Source organism: Eubalaena glacialis, chromosome 19 (genome assembly GCF_028564815.1).
Source record: "Eubalaena glacialis isolate mEubGla1 chromosome 19, mEubGla1.1.hap2.+ XY, whole genome shotgun sequence".
Classification (NCBI taxonomy): Eukaryota; Metazoa; Chordata; class Mammalia; order Artiodactyla; family Balaenidae; genus Eubalaena; species Eubalaena glacialis.
The window spans coordinates 26,699,301-26,725,381 of record NC_083734.1 but is presented as its reverse complement, the minus strand read 5'-3'; the positions used below and the strand labels follow the sequence as shown (position 1 = coordinate 26,725,381).

General features: G+C 37.0%; 1 protein-coding gene across 1 annotated transcript in view; it reads right to left on the bottom strand.

Moving 5' to 3' along the window:
- The window catches only part of HSF5 (heat shock transcription factor 5), a 47,653-nt gene that overhangs the window by 7,123 nt on the left and 14,449 nt on the right, over window positions 1-26,081 (bottom strand). The window contains exons 3-5 of the mRNA XM_061175112.1: window positions 25,628-25,725; window positions 22,632-23,153; window positions 19,769-19,946 (exon numbers count right to left, since the gene is read on the bottom strand). Of these exons, the coding sequence (XP_061031095.1) occupies window positions 19,769-19,946; window positions 22,632-23,153; window positions 25,628-25,725 (798 nt within the window). The remainder of the gene's footprint in view (window positions 1-19,768; window positions 19,947-22,631; window positions 23,154-25,627; window positions 25,726-26,081) is intronic.

Sequence of the window (26,081 nt, the reverse complement as noted above, 5' to 3'; positions counted from 1 at the left end):
AAACCATATGATCATCTCAATAGATGCAGAAAGAGCTTCTGACAAAATTCAACACCCATTTATGATAAAAACTCTCCAGAAAGTAGGCATAGAGGAACCTCCCTCAACATAATAAAGGCCATATACGACAAACCCACAGCAAACATCATTCTCAATGATGAAAGACTGAAAGCATTTCCTCTAAGATTAGGAACAAGACAAGGATGTCCACTCTTGCCACTATTATTCAACATAGTTTTGGAAGTCTTAGCCACAGCAATCAGAGAAGTAAAAGGAATACAAATTGGAAAAGAAGAAGTAAAACTGTCACTGTTTGCGGATGACATGATACTATACATAGAGAATCCTAAAGATGCTACCAGAAAACTACTAGAGCTAATCAATGAAGTTGGTAAAGTTGCAAGATACAAAATTAATGCACAGAAATCTCTTGCATTCCTATACACTAACAATGAAAGATCAGAAGAAGAAACTAAGGAAACAGTCCCATTCACCATTGCAACAAAAAGAATAAAATACCTAGGAATAAACCTACCTAAGGAGACAAAAGACCTGTACTCAGAAAACTGTAAGACACTGATGAAAGAAATCAAAGATGACACAAACAGATGGAGAGATATACCATGTTCTTGGATTGGAAGAATCAACATTGTGAAAATGACTATACTACCCAAAGCAATCTACAGATTCAATGCAATCCCTATTAAACTACCAATGGCATTTTTCACAGAACTAGAACAAAAAATTTCACAATTTGTATGGAAACACAAGAGACCCCAAATAGCCAAAGCAATATTGAGGGAAAAACACGGAGCTGGAGGAATCAGACTCCCTGACTTCAGACTATATTACAAAGCTACAGTAATCAAGACAATATGGTACTGGCACAAAAACAGAAATATAGATCAATGGAACAGGATAGAAAGCCCAGAGATAAACCCACGCACCTATGGTCAACTAATCTATGACAAAGGAGTCAAGGATATACAATGGAGAAAAGACAGTCTCTTCAATAAGTGGTGCTGGGAAAACTGGATGGCTACATGTAAGAGAATGAAATTAGAACACTCCCTAACACCATACACAAAAATAAACTCAAAATGGATTAGAGACCTAAAGGTAAGACCGAACACTATATAACTCTTAGAGGAAAACATAGGAAGAACACTCTCTGACATAAATCACAGCAAGATCTTTTTTGACCCACCTCCTAGAGTAATGGATATAAAAACAAAAATAAACAAATGGGACCTAATGAAACTTATAAGCTTTTGCACAGCAAAGGAAACTATAAACAAAACAAAAAGACAAGTCTCAGAATGGGAGAAAATATTTGCAAACGAAGCAATGGACAAAGGATTAATATCCAAAATATATAAAGAGCTCATGCAGCTCAATATGAAAAAAACAAACAACCCAATCGAAAAATGGGCAGAAGACCTAAATAGACATTTCTCCAAAGAAGACATACAGATGGCCAAGAGGCACATGAAAAGCTGCTCAACGTCACTAATTATTAGAGAAATGCAAATCAAAACTACAATGAGGTATCACCTCACACCAGTTAGAACGGGCATCATCAGAAAATCTACAAACAATAAATGCTGGAGAGGGTGTGGAGAAAAGGGAACCCTCTTGCACTGTTGGTGGGAATGTAAATTGATACAGCCACTATGGAGAACAGTGTGGCGGTTCCTTAAAAAACTAAAATTAGAATTACCACATGACCCAGCAATCCCACTACTGGGCATATACCCAGAGAACACCATAATTCAAAAAGACACATGCACCCCAATGTTCATTGCAGCACTATTTACAATAGCCAGGTCATGGAAGCAACCTAAATGTCCATCGAACGACGAATGGATAAAGCAGATGTGATACATATACACAATGGAATATTACTCCGCCATAAAAAGGAATGAAACTGGGTCATTTGTAGAGACGTGGATGGATCTAGAGACTGTCATACAGAGTGAAGTAAGTCAGAAAGAGAAAAACAAATATTGTATATTAACGCATATATGTGGAGTCTAGAAAAATGGTACAGATGAACTGGTTTGCTAGGCAGAAACAGAGACACAGATGTAGAGAACAAATGTATGGACACCAAGGGGGGGAAAGTGAGGGGGGGAAGAATTAGGAGATTGGGATTGACATATATACACTAATATGTATAAAATAGATAGCTAATAAGAACCTGCTGTATAGCACAGAGAACTCCACTTTGCTGTACAGTAGAAACTAACACAACATTGTAAAACAACTACACCCCAATAAAAAAATAAAATAAAATACATAGAGAGAGAAAAATAAATTAAAAAAAGAAGAGAACCTTGTATACTCATCAGAGAAGACAAGTGTTTGAGAATCAGTGGCTGAGTTGATTTGAGAGCTGAAAGGCCTCCAGAGACAGAAGCATTGCATCTACTCATTTGGGATTTTTTTTTTCTTGGCCGCACCACGCAGCTTGTGGGATTTTAGTTCCCCGCCCACGGATCGAACCCAGGCCCTTGGCAATGAGAGCACGGAGACCTAACCACTGGATGGCCAGGAAATTCCTTGGGAATGTTAACTCCTACTAAGAGCACTCTCTAGGATTTGGAGGCTATTGCCTTAATGAAATCTCATCCATAATCCAATAGCTACAAAATGAGAAGTCCTTTCTTCAGGAATGGATTGAACTTTGCTCTTAAACATTCAGTTTCCCTTAACTATAAAGTAACCCAGCAGAACATAAGAGAGTGTAGCTTGCACAATAAGACTGATATCTGGGTGTTATTAGGGTGATTAATATCTGGCTGATATTACCCTATCTCGGTTTAGGGTAATATCATTGTAGAAATTGGAGCAGCATTATTGAGTCTAATTTGCTGCACCTCTTGATGTTTTTTTATCCAAAAGGTATTTTCTTAAGTCAACATGTGTTCAAAAGGCCTACACATAGCATGGCAATGACTGATTAACAACCTCCTTCTAACAAAACGCACATCTATTGAAATCAGTACAATCTGGATACCTAACCAACTTGAAGTCTCCTACTTGAAAAAAAATTCAAAGAAAGCTTAAAGTGTAAGAAGATGCCCTAGGGAAGACAAATTTTCAAAATAATTCAGTTACAGAAGGGCACTGATAAGTTCTGGGATACAGGAAACCCCTGTTCAATGGGATATTGAGCAACATAATGAGATTCCAACAGTTAACGGTAGAATCATAGTACTTCAGAATTTGGGGCCAAAGGAGTCTTTAGAGGTGATTTCAAGAAATCCTCTTATTTGTACCATAAATAATGTGAGAGTTGGAACTTTATTGAGGGGAGGTACTCCTAATGATAGTGACAGTTGAAATTTAAGTGATACTTTAGAAATTTTACATTTAGTTCCTATCTTTAATACTTTAAACTTGGATTTAGTATACATCAAAATAAAAAATATTTAGTCATCTACAAAAACTAAACTGAATACTAGTTCATTTTCAGTCCTCCCACAAGTATCTACTGACTCTTTTTTTTTTTTTTTTAGTGCTGAAACCCGGGAACAAACCAGGGATCCCTCCTGACTCTTAATGGCTTCTCTGGCCATCAATGATCAGGACTGTGAAAAATTAGAAGTTAAGAATGAGGACTTTCTAATACAGGGTGCAACAGACTGAATGTTTATATCTCCTCAAAATTCATGTATTAAAACCTAACCCCCAATATGATGGTGTTAGAAAGTGGGACTCTGGGGAGGTGATTTAGGTCCTGAGGGTGGAGCTCTTATGAATGAGATTAGTGTCCTTAAAATAGAGACCCCAGAGAGCTCCTCTGTCCCTTCTGCCATGTGAGGACACAGCAAGAAGATGGCAGTCTATGAGCCAGGAAACAGGCTCTCACCAGACATTAAATCTGTTGGCACCTTGATCCTGGATTTCCCAGCCTCCAGAACTGCGAGAAAAAAAATTCTGTTATTTATAAGCCACCTAGTCTATGGTATTTTTGTCATAGCAGCAGAATGAAGTAAGACACAGAGTAGGCAAACTTTTTCTGTAAGGAGCCAGATAGCAAATACTTTAGGCTTTATGGGCCACATGGCCTCTATTGCAACTACTCAACTCTGCTGATGCAGTATGAAACCACAGATAATACGTAAATGTATGGTATGGTTGTGTGTTCCAATTCAACTTTATTTATGGATACTGAAATTTGAATCATTTTCATGTGTCATGAAATCTTCTTCTTTTGATCCCCCCCCAACCATTTAAAATGTAAAAAAATTTACTTAGCTTAGCTACATGCTTAGCTTGCAGGCCATATAAAAACAACCAGTGAGTTAGATTTGGCCCATAGGCCATAGTTTACCAACTCCTGCTCTAATAGCACACACCACAGCTTTAACCAAGAGAAACTTAACCAAAATAGGAGAATATTTCATCAAATCGAATATTATTATACAGTTGTCCAAAAAATTATCTTTTCTCCAAAGAAGATCTACAAATGTCCAACAAGCACATGAAAAGATGCTTAACATCATTAGTCATGAGGGAAATGCAATCAAACCCACAATAAGATAGATACCACTTCACACCTACTTAGGATGACTATAGTAATAATAAAAAGCGGAAAATAACAAGTGCTAGGGAGGATGTGGAGAAATGGGGAGTCTTGTACATTGCTGGTGGGAATGTAAAACGATTCAGCCATTATGGAAAATAGCTTGGCAGTTCCTCAATAGTTAAACATAGAATTACCAAATGATCCAGCAATTCCACTCCTAGGTATATCCCCAAAAGAATTGATATCAGATACTCAAATACATGTACAATGTTTATAGCAGCACTATTCACCACAGCCAAAAGGTGGAAACAGCCCAAATGCCCATCAGCAGATGAGTGGATAAAAAATTGTCATATATACATACAACGTAATACTATTTAGCCATAAGAAGGAATGAAGTTCTGATAAACATGTTACCTTGTGGATGAACTTTGAAAACATCATGCCAAGTGAAATAAACCAGACACAAAAGGTCACACATTGCATGATTTCATTTATACAAAATATCCAGAATAGGTAAATCCATAGAGACGGAACACAGATTGGTGGTTGCCAAGGGCTTGGGGGAGGACGGAACGAAGAGCAACTGCTTAATGAATATGGGGTTTTCTTTTGGAGTGATGCAAATGTTTTGGAACTAGATAGAGGTCGCACGAACATTGTGAATGTCCTAAATGCCATGGAACTTTTCACTTTAAAGTGGTTAATTTTCTGTTATGTGAATTTCCCCTAAAAATGTATACTTTCCTATCAGTTTGAAATGATGGGACAAAAAGAAGGGGAAAGTAGAAAATGGCCATAAGAAAATAAAACTCATAACCAAACGTATCTCAGTTTTCAATGTCAGAGCATAGTAACGAGACATAGGATGGTTATCTTTAGTAAGACATATGCAATTCTTAGTTCCAGCAGAATAGAACTGTACAGGACACTACTTTTGTATCCCTAGTGTACCTAGCACTGTAGCAACCCCAGAGTAGTTGTTAATAAGCACTCATTAAAAGCAACCTATGGGTTGAATTTGACTCCCCAGATGTTCAAAACTTATCTTTCACTGGCTAATTAAAGATTGTTCATTGAGACAGAAAGTAAAATAGGTTTTCCAGGGTCTGGGGGGAGGAGAGGAATAGGAATTGTTTAGTGAGTACAGAGTTTCAGTTTTGCAAGATGAAAAGAGTTCTGGAGATGGATGGTGGTGATGGTAGCAGAACAATGTTGATGTACTTAATGCCACTGAACTATACACTTAAAAATGGTTAAGACGGTAAACTTTATGTTATGTGTATTTTACTACAATTTTTTTTTAAGATTGCTTTTTTCCAAGGATCTTTTTTAAAAAGTATATTAGTAAGATAACAGTGTATAAACATTGAGTGCCACAGGTAATACTCCAGGTGCTGGAGATACAGCAATGAACAAAACAAAATCCTTGCCCTCATGGAACTAACCTTCTAGAGGGGGAGAAAAATAATAAATATAAAATGTCAAGTAGTGATGAACATTATAGAAGAAAACCAAGGAAAAAAGAATAGGGACTGAAGGAGGGCAGGACATGGAGAATAGGGTGCTATTACAGACAGTAGGATCAGGAAGGTTCCTATAATGAGCTGGCATTTGATAACTGAATGAAATGAAGGAGCAAGCCATGTGAATACCTGGGTGAAGAACATTTCGGGCAGAAGCAACAGCAAGTGTGAAGGCAGGACCGTGCTTGGTGCGTTCAAACAATAGTGAAGACGCTGCTATGGCTGGAATAGATGAAAGAGATAGAAGGTGGTAGGAGATAAAGTCAGAGCGGTTGCCAGGAGCCAAATCATAGTAAGGATTTTTAGATTTTATTCTAAATGTGATGGAAAACCACTGGAAAAATTTAAACAGGGAAATAATTTTAAAGTATCACTCTGATTGCTGTGTGGAGAAAAAACTGTAGGGGCACACAGTGGAAGCAGAAAGATCTAGGCAAGAGATGTAGTGGCTTGGACCATGGTGATAGCATGTAAAGGTGGTAAGAAATGGTCAGATTCTGGATCTACACTGAGATAGAGCTGACAGAATTTGCTGATGGGTTGGATGTGGGATGTGAGAGAAGAGAGTCAAGGAAGATTCTAAGACTTTTGGTTGACTAGAGGTGACTAGAAGTATTATTTCCTGAAATAAGTAAAACTGGGGAAAGGGTGGCATTATAATGCATTTGGGACACTACTGGACATCCAAACAAAGAAGTGGCAAGGGAAAAAAGGTATGCACATCTGGAGTTCAGAGAAGATAAGAGGCTTAGATATAAATTTAGGAGTCATCACTATGAAGACAATAAAAGCAATGAGACTTGTTGATATAACCTAGGAATTGAATAGAGAGAGAAGGAAAGGGGTCCAAGAATTGCGCTCTGGGACTCATCAATATTTAGAAGTCAGGGAAGATAAAGAAGATTCAGTAAAAGAAACTACGGAGTGGCCAGTGAGGTTGAAGGAAAACCAGGAAAGGGTGATGTTCCAGAAGCCAAATGAAGAAAGTATTTCAGGAAGGTTGAGGTAGTCTGTTCAAATGCTGCTGAGGTACAGTCAAGTGGGACTGAGAATGGACCACTGGATTTGGCAACATGGCAGTAATTGGAAACCTTGACAAGAGCAGTTTCAGCTGAGTAGCCGGAATGAAAACCTGATTGGAAAACCTGGTTGAGATAAGGAGAGGCTTTCAAAGAGCTTTTCTCTAAGAGGGAGAGAAAAAAGGAGGAGTAGCTGGATGAAAATATGAATGAAGGGAAGGTGAGAGGAATTTCTTTTAACATAGAACCTATGATGGCATGTTTGTATGCTGATGGGAATTATCTAACATAAAAGGTAAGATGTAATTATTGAAGAGTAAGGGGGGATAACTGTTCAGGGCTAAGTCTGTGAGCACACAAAAGGGGACTGTGTACACATATGGGAGGACTGGCTTTCTTCCATTATAATAGGAAGAAAGGCAGAGTGTAGAGTTACACAAGTGGTAGACTGATAAATTTGTTGGTGGAAAGATATGAAAGTTCTCTTCTAGCTGCTTCTATTTTCTCAGTAAGAAACAAGGTCATAGCTGAGAATGAAAAGAGAGGAGTTGTGTTGGAAGTTGGAGCAGAGAGAAAATATGATAAAGTGGCTTTGGAAAATGGGGAGTGTACTGACTAGGGAAATATTATAGAACTGCTGGCAACACTAAGAGCCCACATGAATTTAAAGTGAGACCAGTCATTTGAAAAGCATTTGACAGTAATAAACATCAAAATAGTACATATTATGAAAATAATAATTTTGCTAAAATTCTGTTGCTACCATGTACTTACTATGTGCCAGGCACCATACTAAGCCAGTTACATGTTTTATATAAACATACGTTTTATTATTATCTTCATTTTACAGATGAAGAAACTGAGGCTCAGTGAAGTTAAGTAAATAGCAGAATCCAGATTTTAATTTAGTTTTTTCTAATACCAGAAGCTTTCTTCCTATTGACTGTGCTGTACAGCCTCTAATAGATAGTATATAAATTTTATACTGGTTAAAATATAACCAGTATATATTTTATATATATTTATATTTATAAAATATAAATTTTGATTAAAATCTTTTAATGCCACAGGACCTTATATGCAGCCATGTTTTCACAGACCAACTGTTAGGCTAAGTTCTATCAAGGAAGAATAATTTGTAACTTCATGAATTGTATTTCTCCTTACACTTTCATTACAAAAGCTAACTTTTTAGCAAACAGGTTCTAGTTTAAGCATAAGTTATTTGCTCCCTGCCCCTAATCAAATGAAAATGTGATTTGATGTCATAATAATGCCAACATTTCACAACTCCTCTGTTTCACAGCAGGAAGCCAAGGTCAATTAAGACTCACCTGTCAACACCACTGACCAAAGGACTAGGCTTAATTAGCAAAAAAAAAAAGGAAGAGTTAAAAAAGATAATTAATGTGCTAACTACTTTATCAGTTACACTTACAACCATAAGAGAGGAAATTATTTTAACAGCAGGCACCAGAGTTCCTCTTGGGGAGGTAACTGTCTGTTGAGGAATATATCTTGACAGGTTGTTTTGGTTGGGCAAGATGAGGTCTCAAGGCCTCATTAGGAAACAGAAGAGATTCCTAACCTTCTCTGCGTAAGACACAAAATTCAGGGCCTGGTTAAAGAACATGAAAAAAAAAAAAAAGATATCAGAGAAGAGAAGGTATGGTTCTAGTACAAGGAAAGAGGACAACATGACAGGAGGCCACATTGACTACTGACAAGGAAAGGTGAGAAAGCGGTAAACTGACTGAAGGCCTTTTAAAAAGAACAATGGCTAACATTCCATTTTAAATTATTTGCAATATTTTAAATGCAAACACTTTCTACCTCACCAAATCTTCAGAAAAGTGTGCTACACATACAAATACCTAATGTAAATGCTCAGGGGAGGGGAGAAATCAAAGTAAGGGGGCTGAGCTCTGCATCTGGTCTGGCAAGGAGCAGACAGAACACCTACAGGAGGTGAGAAATGGATGAATCTAGAATTAAGCAAAAGCAGAAACTCCAAAATAAAAGCCACTGTAAGCCCTAGAAATTCTCAGAAATCTTAGAAAAGCATTTTTGGTGTGGGATAAGGTTAGCTTGAGTCAATCATATCTAAATCTCAAAAGTAGGTTAGTATCTGGGATAAAAATTTTTTTTCAAAACATTAAATTGCTCATTCCTATTATTTTGAGGCTTTTATATTCATACTATGGAAACTCTTTACAGTATTTAAACTATTTTAAAATTTTTTTCAATTTTAAAAATCTAGAAAAATACAAAAAGGGAGATTTCCCCATAATCCCACCATTGTGTACACTCATACACAAATTTAGAAGTAAAAAAAATACCTCTCTACACCTCCAATTCTACTTTCCCAGAGGTGACCACTGTTATATGTATCAGTTTTATTTACTTCCAGACTTTTTTCTATAATTTTACAGTATATATATATTTTTTGTTCTAGAAAGGGGGTTGTACTAGACACAGTATGCTGCAACTTGCTTCATTCACTTAACATATTACGAACACTTTCTATCTTTCCAAGTAACAACATATCAAGCTACTTTATTTTGTTAAATGGTTGCACAGTGTTTCATTACATGAATTGTATCATAGTTTGTTTAATACTCCACTGTCAGGCGTTTATGCTTTTTTCCAAATGTTTGCTATTATAAATAACACACTACACTGAACTCTGTAGGAGAGATTCCTGGGAATGGGATTCCTGAGTCAAAGCACATAAGCATTTTAGTTATTTACAGATCATGCCAAATTGCCCTCCAAATGGCTCTACAAATTTACATTTCAATTACAGTGTATAGGAGGTTCCTTTTTCCCTACGCCTTTATCAACCTGGATATTATCAATAATTTAAGTTTTGTCAGATTGGCAAAAAAAATTTTTTTTTGGTTGATTTATAACTTGCATTTCTCTGATTACTGATTTATCCGAGTGGTTCAACATCTTTCTATACACTTATTGGTCATGTGTATTTCTTCAATTGAACTACACATTAATATTATTTTATTTCTTTTTATTGGATTGCTTTATTTCTTAATGATTTGTAGAAGCTTTTATGTATTATGAATACAGTGCTTTATATTTTGTGTTGTAAATATTTTCTCTTAGTCCATGTAACAGAGACTGCTAGTTGTCTCCTAATATTTATTCTTCTTTTAAATCATTGTATTGCTTACACAGGCAAATGGACACAGCTACAGACCACATTTCCCAGTTCCCCTGCAGCCTGTTCCTGTGACTAAGTTCTAGTCAAACTGATGTGAGCATAAGCAATGATCATGCTCATAAAAGGAAAGGATATTTATAGCACCCTGCTGGCTGACATGAGGACAGAGTGGTGGGCCATCTTTAACCATGTGACACCTGAGGGCTAGCAGAGAAAAGCGAAGCTGCCACATCAGCTCTGGACTGTGTCATGAGGAAAAAATAAACTTCTAAATTGTTTAAGACACTGGTTTTTTTGTTTTGGTTTTTACAGTAGCCTAACTTATATGTGGACTAATATGGAATTTGGAATCTATAAGTGAGGTGCTGCTGTAATTCAAATTAAAATATGTTGTACTGGCTTAGCAGTCAGACAGCAGGTGGTTAAGACACATCAGGCTAGACCATTGGCGATCTTTGAAATCTATGTCAAAACATTTGGTAAAATCATTGCCTGTGATACCCTGGAAAGCAGACCACATGCCAAGAGAGCATGTAACCATACGAGGAAAGGCTGACAAAATTCACAATGTGTTGGCTGTTTTCTTGACACATTCAGCAAAGCCCTAAAATAAGAGATGAACTCAGGCTAGAGGTAGCCAGTGTGCAAGCAGAGACGGAAGGGAATATTCCTCTGTCTGTGGTTGAAAACCAACTGACTAGCGTTCAGTAATTTGGGGTGTGCATCGAAGTACTTTACTATCCCAACTTGAAACGGTAGTAAGAGGTACCTCTAAAGAGGGCCTCAAGCTTTTCTCAAGTATCTCTGATAGACTGTGGCAAAGGTGAGATTAAGGGTGTTATCTTCCCAATCAAACCCTCTTTTTCAGATGATCTCAATATAGGTGCCATTAGGTTGAGAGAAGAGGATGGGCAAAGTTTAACTTGACTTTATATATTTAACTTAATTTTTAAGAAACTGCCAAACTGTTTCCAAAAGTGGTTATACTATTTTAAATTCCCACTAGCAGTGTATGAGAGTTCCAGTGCCCTATCAACACCTGGTATGGTCATGTTTTTTTTCCTTTTTAAAAAATTTTAGCCATTCTAATTGGTGTGTACTGATATCTCATTGCAGTTTTAACCTGACTTCGCTGATGATTAAACATCTATTCATGTGCTTACTGGCCATTTGTGTTTCTTTTGTGAAATGTCTGTTCATATTGTACCCCACTTTTGAACTGCACTGTAAGAGTTTTTATATTCTAGATATGTCTTTGTTTTGATATATGTGCTGTCAATATTTTCTCCTAGCCTTTGGCTTGCCTTTTCATTTTCTGAATGATATCTATCAAAGAGCAGAAGTTTTAAATTTTGATGAAATCCAATTTATCATTTTTTTCTTTATTGATCATACTTTTTGTGTTCTAAGAAATCTTTGCCCGAAGTAGCAAAGCTTGTCTCTTATTTTTTTTCAAAAAGTTTTATAGTTTTAGGTTTTATATTTAGGTCTGTGATTCATTTTCAGTTAATATTTTTTCTTTTTTTTAATCCCTTTTTTAGTTAGTTTTTATGTATGGTGCGAGGTATGGGTCAATTTTTTTTTTTTAATTTTAGAATTTCATTTATTTTTTTATACAGCAGGTTCTTATTAGTTATCCATTTTATACATATCAGTGTGTACATGTCAATCCCAATTGCCCAGTTCATCCCCCGCCCCCCCTTTCCCCCCTTGGTGTCCATACGTTTGTTCTCTACATCTGTGTCTCTATTTCTGCCCTGCAAACCGGTTCATATGTACCATTTTTCTAGGTTCCACATATACGCGTTAATATATGATATTTGTTTTTCTCTTTCTGACTTACATCACTCTGTATGACAGTCTCTAGATCCACCCACGTCTCTGCAAATGACCCAATTTCGTTCCTTTTTATGGTTGAGTAATAGTCCACTGTATATATTTACCACATCTTCTTTATCCATTCGTCTGTCGATGGTCATTTAGGTTGCTTCCATGACCTGGCTATTGTAAACAGAGCTGCAATGAACATTGGGGTGCATGTGTCTTTTTGAATTATGGTTTTCTATGGGTATATGCCCAGTAGTGGGATTGCTGGGTCATATGGTAATTCTATTTTTAGTTTTTTAAGGAACCTCCACACTGTTCTCCATAGTGGCTATATCAATTTACATTCCCACCAACAGTGCAAGAGGGTTCCCTTTTCTTCACACCCTCACCAGCATTTGTTGTTTGTAGATTTTCTGATGACGCCCATTCTAACTGGTGTGAGGTGATACCTCACTGTAGTTTTGATTTGCATTTCTCTAATAATTAGTGATGTTGAGCAGCTTTTCATGTGCTTCTTGGCCATCTGTATGTCTTCTTTGGAGAAATGTCTATTTAGGTCTTCTGCCCATTTTCTGATTGGGTTGTTTGTTTTTTTAATATCGAGCTGCATGAGCTGTTTATATATTTTGGAGATTAATCCTTTGTCCACTGGTTTGTTTGCAAATATTTTCTCCCATTCTGAGGGCTGTCTTTTCGTCTTGTTTGTAGTTTCCTTTGTTTTGCAAAAGTTTTTAAGTTTCATTAGGTCCCATTTGTTTATTTTTGTTTTTATTTCCATTACTCTAGGAGGTGGATCAAAAAAAGATCTTGCTGGGATTTATGTCAGAGAGTATTCTTCCTATGTTTTCCTCTAAGAGTTTTATAGTGTCCGGTCTTACATTTAGGTCTCTAATCCATTTTGAGTTTATTTTTGTGTATGGTGTTAGGGAGTGTTCTAATTTCATTCTTTTACATGTAGCTGTTCAGTTTTCCCAGCACCACTTATTGAAGAGACTGTCTTTTCTCCATTGTATATCCTTGACTCTTTTGTCATAGATTAGTTGACCATAGGTACGTGGGTTTATCTCTGGGTTTTCTATCCTGTTCCATTGATCTATATTTCTGTTTTTGTGCCAGTACCATATTGTCTTGATTACTGTAGCTCTGTAGTATAGTCTGATGTCAGGGAGTCTGATTCCTCCAGCTCCGTTTTTTTCTCTCAAGACTGCTTTGGCTATTTCGGGTCTTTTGTGTCTCCATACAAATTTTAAGATTTTTTGTTCTAGTTCTGTAAAAATCCATTGGTAGTTTGATAGGGATTGCATTGAATCTGTAGATTGCTTTGGGTAATATAGTCATTTTCACAATGTTGATTCGTCCAATCCAAGAACATGGTATATCTCTCCATCTGTCTGTATCATCTTTAATTGCTTTCAGCAGGGTCTTATAGTTTTCTGCATACAGGTCTTTTATCTCCCTAGGTAGGTTTATTCCTAGGTACTTTATTCATTGTGTTGCAATGGTAAATGGGAGTGTTTCCTTAATTTCTCTTTCAGATTTTTCATCATTAGTGTATACGAATGCTAGAGATTTCTGTGCATTAATTTTGTATCCTGCAACTTTACCAAATTCATTGATTAGCTCTAGTAGTTTTCTGGTGGCATCGTTAGAATTCTCTGTGTATAGTATCATGTCATCTGCAAACAGTGACAGTTTTACTTCTTCTGTTCCAATTTGTATTCCTTTTATTTCTTTTTCTTCTCTGATTGCCATGGCTAGGACTTCCAAAACTATGTTGAATAATAGGGGCGAGAGTGGACATCCTTGTCTTGTTCCTGATCTTAGAGGAAATGCTTTCAGTTTTTCACCATTGAGAATGATGTTTGCTGTGGGTTTGTCGTATATGGCCTTTATTATGTTGAGGTAGGTTCCCTCTGTGTCCACTTTCTGGAGAGTTTTTATCATAAATGGGTGTTGAATTTTGTCAAAAGATCATCATTTCTTTTCATTCTTTTTTCTTTATTCTGTTCCGTGGCAGTGAATTCCACCATTCTGTCTCCCAGGTCACTTATCTGTTCTTCTGCCTCAGTTATTCTGCTATTGATTCCTTCTATCGTATTTTTCATTTCAGTTATTGTATTGTTCGTCTCCATTTGTTTGTTCTTTAATTCTTCTAGGTCTTTGTTAAACATTTCTTGCATCTTCTCGATCTTTGCCTCCATTCTTCTTCCGAGGTCCTGGATCATCTTCACTATCATTATTCTGAATTCTTTTTCTGGAAGGTTGCCTATCTCCACTTCATTTAGTTGTTTTTCTGGGGTTTTATCTTGTTCCTTCATCTGGCACATAGCCCTCTGTCTTTTCATCTTGTCTATCTTTCTGTGAATGTGGTTTTTGTTCCACAGGCTGCAGGACTGTAGTTCTTCTTGCTTCTGCTGTCTGCCCTCTGGTGGATGAGGCTATCTAAGAGGCTTGTGCAAGTTTCCTGATGGGAGGGACTGGTGGTGGGCAGAGCTCAGTAAAACTTTAATCCGCTTGTCTGCTGATGGGTGGGGCTGGGTTCCCTCCCTGTTGGTTGTTTGGCCTGAGGCGACCCAACACTGGAGCCTACCTGGCTCTTTGGTGGGGCTAATGGCGGACTCTGGTAGGGCTCATGCCAAGGAGTACTTCCCAGAACTTCTGCTGCCAGTGTCCTTGTCCTCACGTTGAGCCACAGCCACCCCCTGCCTCTGCAGGAGACCCTCCAACACTAGCAGGTAGGTCTGGTTCAGTCTCCTATGGGGGTCACTGCTCCTTCCCCTGGGTCCTGATGCACATACTACTTTGTGTGTGCCCTCCAAGAATGGAGTCTCTGTTTCCCCCAGTCCTGTCAAAGTCCTGCAATCAAATCCCTCTAACCTTCAAAGTCTGATTCTCTAGGAATTCCTCCTCCCATTGCCAGACCCCCAGGTTGGGAAGCCTGAGGTGGGGCTCAGAACCTTCACTCCAGTGGGTGGACTTCTGTGGTATAAGTGTTCTCCAGTCTGTGAGTCACCCACCCAGCAGTTATGGGATTTGATTTCATTGTGATTGCGCCCCTCCTACCGTCTCACTGTGGCTTCTCCTTTGTCTTTGGATGTGGGGTATCTTTTTTGGTGAGTTCCAGCATCTTCCTGTCGATGACTGTTCAGCAGTTAGTTGTGATTCTAGTGCTCTTGCAAGGGGGAGTGAGCGCATGTCCTTCTACTCCGCCATCTTGCTCCTTCGGGCCGAGGTATGGGTCAATGTTAATTTTTGTTGAAAACACTTTCCTTTCCCTATTGCACTTGTTGAAAATCAATTGACCACATATGTGCAGATCTATTTCTGGACTCTCTATTTTGTTTCATTCATCTATAGGTCCCTCTTTTCACCAATACCAAACTATTTTGATTATTTTAGCTTTATGGTAAGTCTTGAAATCTGGTAAAGTCTCCTCCAATTTTTTATTTTTAAAAATTGCTTTGGTTAATCTCTGTCCTTTGCATTTTCTTTTAAATTTTAGAATCAGCTTGTCATTAAAGAAAAAAAAAAGTCTACTAGAATTTTGATTAGGATTGCATTGAATTTATACATCAACTTGGGGAGAACTGTCACTGTAACAATATTGGGTATTCTTATCCATGAACATGGCACATCTTTCCATTTATTTGTCTTCTTTAATTTCTTTCAGCAAAATTTGTAGTTTTCAGCGTAGAGGCCTTAGACATCTTTTGTTCAACTTGTTCCTAGGTATCTTATGATTTTGGGCCTACCATAAATGTTTGACTTTTTTTAAAATTTCATTTTCCAATTGTGTGCTTTCCAATCTTTACGCCTTTTACTTCTTTTTCTTGCCTATTGCAATGGCTAGGTCCACCAGTACAATACTGAATACAAGTGGTAAAGTGGGCATCCTTGCCTTGCTCCCAATCTCTGCAGTAAACAGTTTAGTCTTTCACTATTAATCATGATCCTCACTATACATATTTTATAGATACTCTTTATCAGTTTGAGAAATGTTCTACTATTCCTACTTTGCTGAGAGTTTTTATTACGAATAAGTGCTGAAGTTTGTCAAGTGCTCTCCTTGAATCTATGGAAATCATCATAGAGTTTTTTCTCCTTTACTCTGTTAATATGGTGAATAATATTAGCATTTGAAATTCAATCAAGGCTTGCATTCTTGAGACAAACTCTACTTGGTTCATCTATCATCCTTTTTACATATTGTTGCTTTCAATTTACTTATATTTTGTTAATTATTTTTGCATCTATATTCATGAGGATTATTAGTCTGTAGTTTTCTTTCTTCTTTTGAGGAAAATGTTTGATAACCAACTTCTTTAATCTATATAGGGCTATTCATTGGTTCTTCTTGTGTGAATTTTGACAAGGTGTATTTTTTAAGCACTGTGGCTATTCCATTTACATGGCTGTGTTCATTAACATAAGGCTGTTCATAGTATTCTCTTACTACCTTTTTACTATTCACAGATTCTGAGGTGTTAATCTCTTTTCATTCTTGGTAGTTATGATTTGTGTTCTCTTTTTCCTGATCAGTGTAGCTAGGAGTTTGTCAATTTTGTTGATCTTTTCAAAAAGCCAGTTTTATATTTGTTAGTCTTCTCAATTGTCTGTTTTCCATATCATTGATTTCTATTTTTATTTTTATATTTACTTTGGGTTTACTTTCCTCTTCTTTTTCTAGTTTCGTATGGTAAAACCTCAGGTCATTGATTTTAGATCTTACTTCTTTTCCAATATTAGCATTTAAAGCTACACATTTCATTCTAACACTGCTTTAGCTGCATCCCACAAACTGTGATGTTGTATTTTCATTGTCAAAATATTTTCTAATTTTCCTTGTGATTTTGTCTTTGATTCACAAATTATTTAGAAGTATGTCACTTTATTTCCAGATATTTGAGGTTCTCCTAATTACTCTGTTACTGATTTCTAATTTAATCCTGTTATATTCAGAGAGTACACTTTGTATGACTTCAGTTCTTTTAAATGTATTAAGACTTGTTTTATGGCCCAATGAATGACCTATCCTGGTAAATGTACTATATGCACTTGAGAACAATGTATATTCTGCAGTTGTTGGATGCTCAGTGTACTATAAATGCCAATTAGATCAAGGTGTTTATGTTGTTCAGATCTTCTATGTCTTTACTGATATTTTGTCTAGTTATTCTATCAATTGCTTAGACAGAAGTGTTAAAATATCCTAGTACATTGAGGAATTGTGTTTCCCCCTTTAATTTTTGTCAATTTTTGCTTCATGTATTTTGAAGCTCTATTACTACAAAAAACACATTTACAGTTGGAACACCTCCCTGATGAATTGTTCATCATTATGAAGTGGCCCTCTTTATAACACTCTTTGTCTTAAAGTCTATTTTTTCTGATGTTTAAAAATAACCACACCAGCCTTCTCATTCTTCCTGTTTGCATGTTGTATCTTTTTCTATCTACTTACTTTCAACCTACATGTCTCCTGTAGCCAGCCTATAGTAGGAGTTTGCCCTTTTATCTACTCTAGCAATCTCTGTCTTTGAGATTTTAAGACCATTTACATATAATAGTTGTATTGGCTAAATTTGGGTCAACCATTTTTTGTTTTCTCTTTGTCTTCCTTATTTTTAATTCCTTGCTTCCTCCTTTCCTGCCTTTTTTTGGATTATTTCTATACCAATTTTGGTGATTACCCTAGAAGCTACAGTATGTCTCCTTGTTTCCTGCTGCCTGAAGACCACCCTGTAGAATTTCCTTTACTGTTTATCTGCTGTGGCACATGCTCTCTATTTGGTGTTTATCTGAAAATGTCTTCATTTTTGCCATCATTATTGAAGGATCTTTTGGCTGGGTAGAGATTTCCAAGACTGCAGATTTCTTTTAATATATTAAAAATATGATCCTACTCCTTTCTGGCTTCCACTGTTGCTTTTCAGAAATAAACTGTTAGTCTAACTCAGGGGTTGGCAAATTATGACCTTTGGGTCAAATTGGGCCCAGCAACTGTTTTTGTAAATAGTTTTACTGGAGCATAGCCACAACCATTCATTTATGTATTATCTATGACTGCTTTTGTGCTACAATGGCAGAATTGATTGGTTAAACAGAGATCATATGGTACTGGCATAACGACAGAAAAATAGACCAGTGGACTGGAATAGAGACCAGAAATAAACCCTCACATATATGGTCAGATGACTTTCAACAAGGATGCCAAGGCCACTCAATGGGGAAAGGTCTCTTCAACAAATGGTGCTCGGAAAACTGGATGTCCACATGCAAAAGAATAAAGTTGGACTCTTATCTTACACTGTCTACAAATATTAACTCAAAATGGACTAAAGACCTAAAACTATAAAACTCCTGGAAGAAAACATAGTGGAAAAACTTCATGACACTGGACTTGGCAATGCTTTCTTGGATACGACACCAAAAGCACAGGCAACAAAAGGAAAAGTAGACAAATGGGACTACATAAAACTTAAAACTTTTGTGCATCAAAGGACACAGTCAACAGAAGGACTGTGAGTAGAATATTAGCTAAATTAATGTGATCTTGAACAAGTTACTTATCCTCTCCAAGACTGAGTTTCCCGATCTTTAAGACGATAATACCAGTTTCATCAAGTTTGCTGTATGTCATAAAAGTGAGTGGGTAGTAAATATTTGTTACTGTCCTTTTCTAAATTGCCTTCAAAGTCTATGCCATTGCTTTGAACATCTTCAGTGGTAAGAAATCTTAATCTTTGATGGTAGATTGGATCATATACTCAACTAAAAGCAACTGTGCAAGCTAAGTTTAACAAATAAGATGAGTGATCAAGATAGCTTTTAGTCTAAAAGGCATTTTGCAGAAAGAACCCAATGAGTCTAAACAACATCTCGATCATATTACTATTAGTGTACTTTTTGGAGAAATTCTCACAGAAGTTCCCAAGATTTTTCCAATTTTTATAGGTTAAAATGATTGTTTAACCTGATTCATTAATTCACTGAATTGCATGCCTCTGACATGCATATAATTTGAGAATATTCAAGTTGTCCACTGAAGACTTTGATGACTTGGTTTTGGATCATACAAGAAACATGTTTTACTGGATGTCACCATTTTCTTAAAAAAAATGATTCTTTCCAATTTCCCTAGAAAGAGTAGCAGCAACTGTACTAAAACAATCACCCGGGCTCCTACAAACCACAAGAAAAATCCCATTGATACAGAGTCATACTTTAGAGTATCTTTATAATATGCTCAGGATAATGTCTTTAATGTCCATCTAATTTTTTCCTGCCACAATTTAAGCACATTCCCTCTTGTACTATACTCTGCTAATAAGAGAACAAGTACTTCTGTAATTACAAAGTCTTTGGCATCTGAAGCAGTTATTGAATCACCCTTCATCCTTGCATTCTCCAAGTTAAATAATCCAAATTCCTTTGCTTTTACTTACCATGTTCTCTTTTCAAAAGCTCATATTGCTCATATGCAATACTGGAATATAACTTTTACATACTTTAAAAGGATGATTAAGAAAAAAATAAAGAGTTAAAATTGCAGTTGTATGAAACAGCAATGTGATTAGTATATTACAATTATGAATAATAAATGAAGACCAGAAAAATTATCACTCATATATTAATTCTACACTATGATTCTACTGCTAGCATTCTAGAGCACAATAATCCTTACCAGGGGACTTTCCTTGCTGTGAGTTGCTTCTTCGCTCTCTGTATCTGGCTGGAGTGGATAAACCTGTGTCTGTACTAGGCTTGCTAGCAGGCCCCATTTCTGAAATAAGGAATCCCATCTGTTCTGAAGGCAAGATATTCTCAGGTGTTTTGATCTGGCATTTTATACTGGCATCCACCTAAAATATTAAACCCACTCATTACTCCAAATTTCCCCCAAATATCTACTAAAAGTTAAGATATTTTATCAGAGGAGTTCTACTATAGAAACATGATCCAACAAATAAGATTGTAAGGCTTTTCATCCTTAAGAATGATACCACCCGATTTTGTTAAGCTAATCTGAATATTCGGTAGTAAGGTGTATATTTCCCCATACACAACCTACTGAAATGTCTATGGAGCTAAAATATTTACTTATGATCAGAGGAAGATTCACCGTGAAGTTTCATTTTTTTTGGTAAAATTCACATCACACAAATTCACAATTGGTTAATACCACTATCTTTTCCCACTCTAACATCCCTTCCATCAGATTGCCTGCCCCTCTTGGTGATACTGGAATGGCCATAGGCATGATCCTGTTGGATGATGTCAGAGGGGTTGTAAACACTTTATTCTATTAATTTTGTATTCTTTGGCTTAATGAGGACCTCAAATTTGTATAAGCTTCACCCCCTATAAAATCTAGATCTGCCCTGCTTATGACATATGAATTTCTCTCTTGGAGTTCCTATGTTTTCTTTGGGATGTCAAATCCCTTTGTCAAGCTGACCAACTTCTCAAATACTCTATTTGTTTATGAATTTATTTTAAAATAAAACAATATAATGTAGTAGAGCTAGGAGTTCAAAATATAGCTTTCAAAAGCTGTGATATCCAAATTTTTTTGAAGAAAAAATAACTGTGTGAATGCAATTTTAAGGTACGAAATCTAATCTTTTGGATGTGACTATGAAGGAATAAAGGCAAATTTCATGTTCTTTTCACAGGCATATTTGAAACATAATGGGACTATCTTTGGTCTATTGAATTTATAATATTAATACATAGTATACCAGGTCTCAACAGTTGGGCTCAAGAAGGACAATGAGTTGATAAAAACCATAAGATAGGGCTTCCCTGGTGGTGCAGTGGTTAAGAATCCGCCTGCCAATGCAGGGGACCGGGTTCGAGCCCTGGTCCAGGAAGATTGCACATGCCGCGGAGCAACTAAACCCATGCGCCACAACTACTGAGCCTGCGCTCTAGAGCCCGCGAGCCACAACTACTGAAGCCCGCGTGCCTAGAGCCGGTGCTCCACAACAAGAGAAGCCACCGCGATGAGAAGGCCGCGCACCGCAATGAAGAGTATCCCTCACTTGCCACAACCAGAGAAAGCCCATGCGCAGCAACGAAGACGCAACACAGCCAAAAATAAATTAAATAAATAAATAAACCCAAAAAACCCGTAAGACATTTGGATCTAAAGTTAGAGCTAGAAAAGAATGCATTTTAAAAACTGCCAGAAATTCCCTGGTGGTCCATTGGTTAGGACTCTGCGCTCTCACTGCTGAGGGCCTGGGTTTGACCACTGGTCGGGAAACTAAAATCCCACAAACCGTGCGGTGCAGCCAGAACCCGCCCCCCCCACCCCCCCACCCCCCCCACCCCCCCCCACACACACACAAACTGCCAAAAAGTTATCTTGGGAATCTCTAACAATGAAGACATTTTCAGTTCCATTAAAGAAACAAAATCCAAAATGAAATACATATGTATCAGGCTAAGATCAAGAAAAAAAATTAGTAGGAAAAAAAATACTTAATCACAAAAGTGATTTTAATTTGGATGTACTTTTATTTTTTAGAATCAAAGTTTATTCATTTCCTGGTCATAAGCTAGCAGCAATAAAGGAATTAGTCTCTACCTTCAGAATATATCTCTCAAACTAGAGTCATAATTCTGCTTTAGGAATGAGAATATTAGTAGGGAAATTCAAACACAGTATGCTGTCAAGTCAAATTAGAATTCTGTAGGGACTTCCCTGGTGGTCCAGTGGTAAAGAATCCACCTTATAATGCAGGGGATGCGGGTTCAATCCCTGGTCAGGGAACTAAGATCCCACGTGCCATGGGGCAACTAAACCCTCACGCCACAACTACTGAGCCCGCGCACCTCAATGAAAGAGCCGGCGTGCCACAAACTACAGAGCCCACACGCCTTGGAGCCTGAGCACCACAACTAGAGAGAGGAAACCTGCACGCCACAACGAAAGATCCCCCATGCCTCAACGAAAGATCCTGCATGCCTCAACGAAAGATCCCATATGCCTCAACGAAGATCCCGCCTGCTGCAACTAAGACCCAACACAGCCAAAAATAAATTAAATAAATAAATAAATCCTTTTTAAAAATTTAGAATTCAATGATGCTGTAAGAAAGTATGAAAACACCTCCAACCATCTCCTTACCTCCATGCTACAAATGGCCAGGAAAGTCCTGATATTATCTATGAGATTAAACCATCCCTTCTGAGGAGTGGAATTTAATCAGCCAGGCACACCTAGTCCATCCAAACTAAGTTAGGAAGCAAAACTCAAGGGATGCTTTTAACATGAAAATAAGTCATACCACAATGCTCATTCAGACTGCCTCTCTAGAGGCTGACTTCAGACCACAATGTAGTGAGAGGATGCCTGAGGGTTAAGGTTACTTCTTTCTGAATCTTTTGTGCAGAACCACTGGGGCACGATCCTTCTGGAGAACATAATGAACTGGCATTAAACCCAAATAAAACCTGGACAAAGTCTCCACTAGAACAGTCTTCAGCAAGAAGCACTAGGTACCTTTGAGCTCTATTAGGATTTTTTCTTTGCCTCTTACCTGGTGTGTGCTGAACGGTAGCCCTTCCTGCACAAATACTACTGAAGACGGAGATGGATTATGACTTAGCTGCTCCTTCAGTTTGACATGAGCTTGCTGGTTGGCTTCAGACTCCTGCATTGTAGTATTTTCAACGGGCTGAGCTGTGTGGATGGCATAGATGTACTCAGGTGACTGTGGTAGAGAGCAGGTAATTGCTTGTTCTGTTCCGACCACAAAAGACGTAATATCTGAGCCTACAGCAGTAAGTGGCTCCAGCTGGCTAGCCTGACTTGTGGAAGATGGATTGCTGTTGTTTGAATTAGCTAGGATATGTTGGCTTCTGTTAGACTGAAATGTTGAGCACTGATTCTCAACAGGCTCCACCTTTACCATCTCCAATTTAGGGGAGGAATGCAACTCATCTACTATCTGAAAAACAGCCTCTAGGTTTACTTCTGTCTTTTTATTTTCATCAGTAGCACTGCAAGGCCAGTTAGAAGGCAGAAATTCAACTGGATAGGAAGATTGCACTGGAGGATTCTGGGAAAAGAGAAAATAGGACTGTTTGGATAGAAAACCAAGTATGAGATTAAGGAGGAAAGCAACAACATTTAGGCTGATGAACGCTAAATATAAACAAATTAAACTTAAAGCTCACTAAGAAAACTTGAATGCCAATCAGCTTTTCAGCAGTGGTAGCTTTGACTCTATTGTTAACACTTACACAGGAACTATTATATGTCAACCACTATATTAAGTTTAATACTGGAATGGACTAATAATTCTCAGGGTTAAAGTACACAAAATCAAAAAAGCCATAGTACCCAAATACCTATTTGTTGATAAAAGGTCTATATACCAAATTCTTCCATAAAGGTTGACAGACAAAAACATCACTTGTATCTGTAATATACTGTTTTAGGAATGCAGTAAGGAAATGTTAAACACAGGATGCTCACAAGTCCACCAGTGCTTCTATAGATTCAGGGGGGAGGTACTGATATTCTGTTCCAAATGATCTGGGAAAAAATGGATGGAATATCAAATGTCCTTTGGTCCTGAGATTATTTATTTTAATAATAAAACAATAGATGAAAATAGCTGTCACTTTTAGACTGATATCTTCAAGATGTATTCTCTTATACATAGTACTTTGCACAGAGCAGGCATTCAATAAACGTTTGCTGAATATCTCAGGTTATAAACATAAGATATGGAAGCGTTACTATTAAATAAAACATGTAGTTAGTCAATATTGCCAAACACATTGACAAAGATCGCGTCAATGATTTGAAGCCCACTAATGCCAAATAATGTAAATCTAAGTGGTATAAGCATCAAGCTACTTTACTATAGCTGATAGCCCAACTTATTGAGTTCTTACTATGTGCCAAGCACATACAAAGTGCTTTACATACATTATTTCATTTAATCCTCACAAGAGGCCTATGAAATGTGATAATCTCCATTTCCAAAGGACGGAACTGAAGTTCAGAGAAACTTCATAATTTATACAAAGTCACAAAGAAGTAACTGACAGAGTCAGGTTTCAAACCTAGGTGTGCCTGACTCCAGAGTTCTTGCTCTTAACCACTGCAATATACTGACCATTCATGCACACTCTCACCATATCTACAGGCCAACAAAACTAACTGCATTTATTTCCAGAATATCTGAAATACTTCCCTTTTTTCCATTTAAAAATTTTATGTCTACTTATCTCTATTTTCCTACAGTGAACATGTATTGTCTTTGTACTAATCAAAGGTCTTCAAAGATGTTTTAAATGATTTATTTAAAACGTAAATATAATCAAGATATAATACCAACAGAGTTATCTCCAGTATGATCCAGGGGAGAGAATGCCTGGATCTACAGACAAGAGCATCTAATTTGTGAGATAGATATGTCCTTCCAGTGAAGATGAATCGGCTAGACTAACATGCTTGATGACAGCTGCCATTAAAAATGTCCAGCTAAGTCCCCTTGATCTGATTCTATACTCCTCAAAAAAAGAAAAGAAAGAACGAAAGAAAGAAAAGACAAAAAAGAAGAAAGGAATGTTCTTTTGAGTACTGGACTGCCAACAGTAAGATATTCTCTAAAGAACAGAAGCTATCGTGACTACATGATATCAAAGGAAAACAATTCCAATCTTTAAGCAACTATAGCATAAAAATACAAACATGGGATTTAATCTTATCCTAGAAGTAGTAGTCTACAACATTTAAATCAAAGCAATTGCTTCCTAACAAATATGAGAAAAAAATTGAAGTGCAGTGTTTACAACATGGGGGCTTTCTCGTTTTTGACATCATTTTCCTTTCTCCTTTAAAAAAAAAGTAATTGTATCATCTTGGAAGGATCTGGCATTTGGTGATTTATATACTTTTAGAGTTTATCTGGCATTCATTTTACCATGGTATTCAATTTTACCATTGCTGACAGTTAGTTGAACAACATTGTTCCAACTAACTGTCAGCAATGATGAAAATGTTCTCTATCTGTACTATAAAATTTGGTAACCACTAGCCATACGAAACTATTAAGCACCTGAAATGTGGTTAGTGTGACTGAGGAATGATTTTTTTTTTTTAACATCTTTATTGGAGTATAATTGGTTACAATGGTGTGTTAGTTTCTGCTTCATAACAAAGTGAATCAGCTATACATATACATATATCCCCATAACTCTTCCCTCTTGCGTCTCCCTCCCTCCCACCCTCCCCACTGAGGAATGATTTTTAAATTTTATTTAACTTTAATTCATTTAAATTTAAATAGCTACATGTGGCTAGTGCCTAAGAGTAGGCCAAGAAGACAGTGTAGGCCTAGAAGAATCCTCAGACGTCATTGACATCAACTCTTTTTTTTTTTAGAATTGAGAAAAACTAAGGCCATAATCCACAGCTTACCTCTGGCTACTCATTAAGATAAAATTACACTTTGGAATTGTGCAAGGCCAATCGTATTGTACCTGACACAGGGTATGTCCATTGTTCCCAGCATCTTACCTGGAAGTAATTGCAATGTGCATAGGAAGGGGCAGTGGGAGTCACACAACCACTGAGCGCGTCCACGTGGGTAGAAGGAGAGCAGCACTGCAGCACAGCTGGAACAAATCCAAACACAGAAAAGCCGTCAACCCAAATAAACCTCTACAGCATTCAAGGCACTCCTCTCTTTCAACTTGGAACAAAAAATTCCAAAAGTTTTCCTTTGTGGGTGCAATAAAATATATTTAGTCCAATTAGGTGCCCTTATTTGTTGAAAACAAATGGTAATAAGGCAATTTTAAAAGTCATTTAAAAGGGTCATGTCTACTTTTATAAATGATTTCTTTAGCACCTAAACATTTTGTTGCCCTTCTAACCAAACATTTATTCTTACTGAAAGTAGTAATTTCCTTTTATTGAAAATATCAGAACATATTCAGAATTCTAAAATAATTATTTCAATCATTTTAAT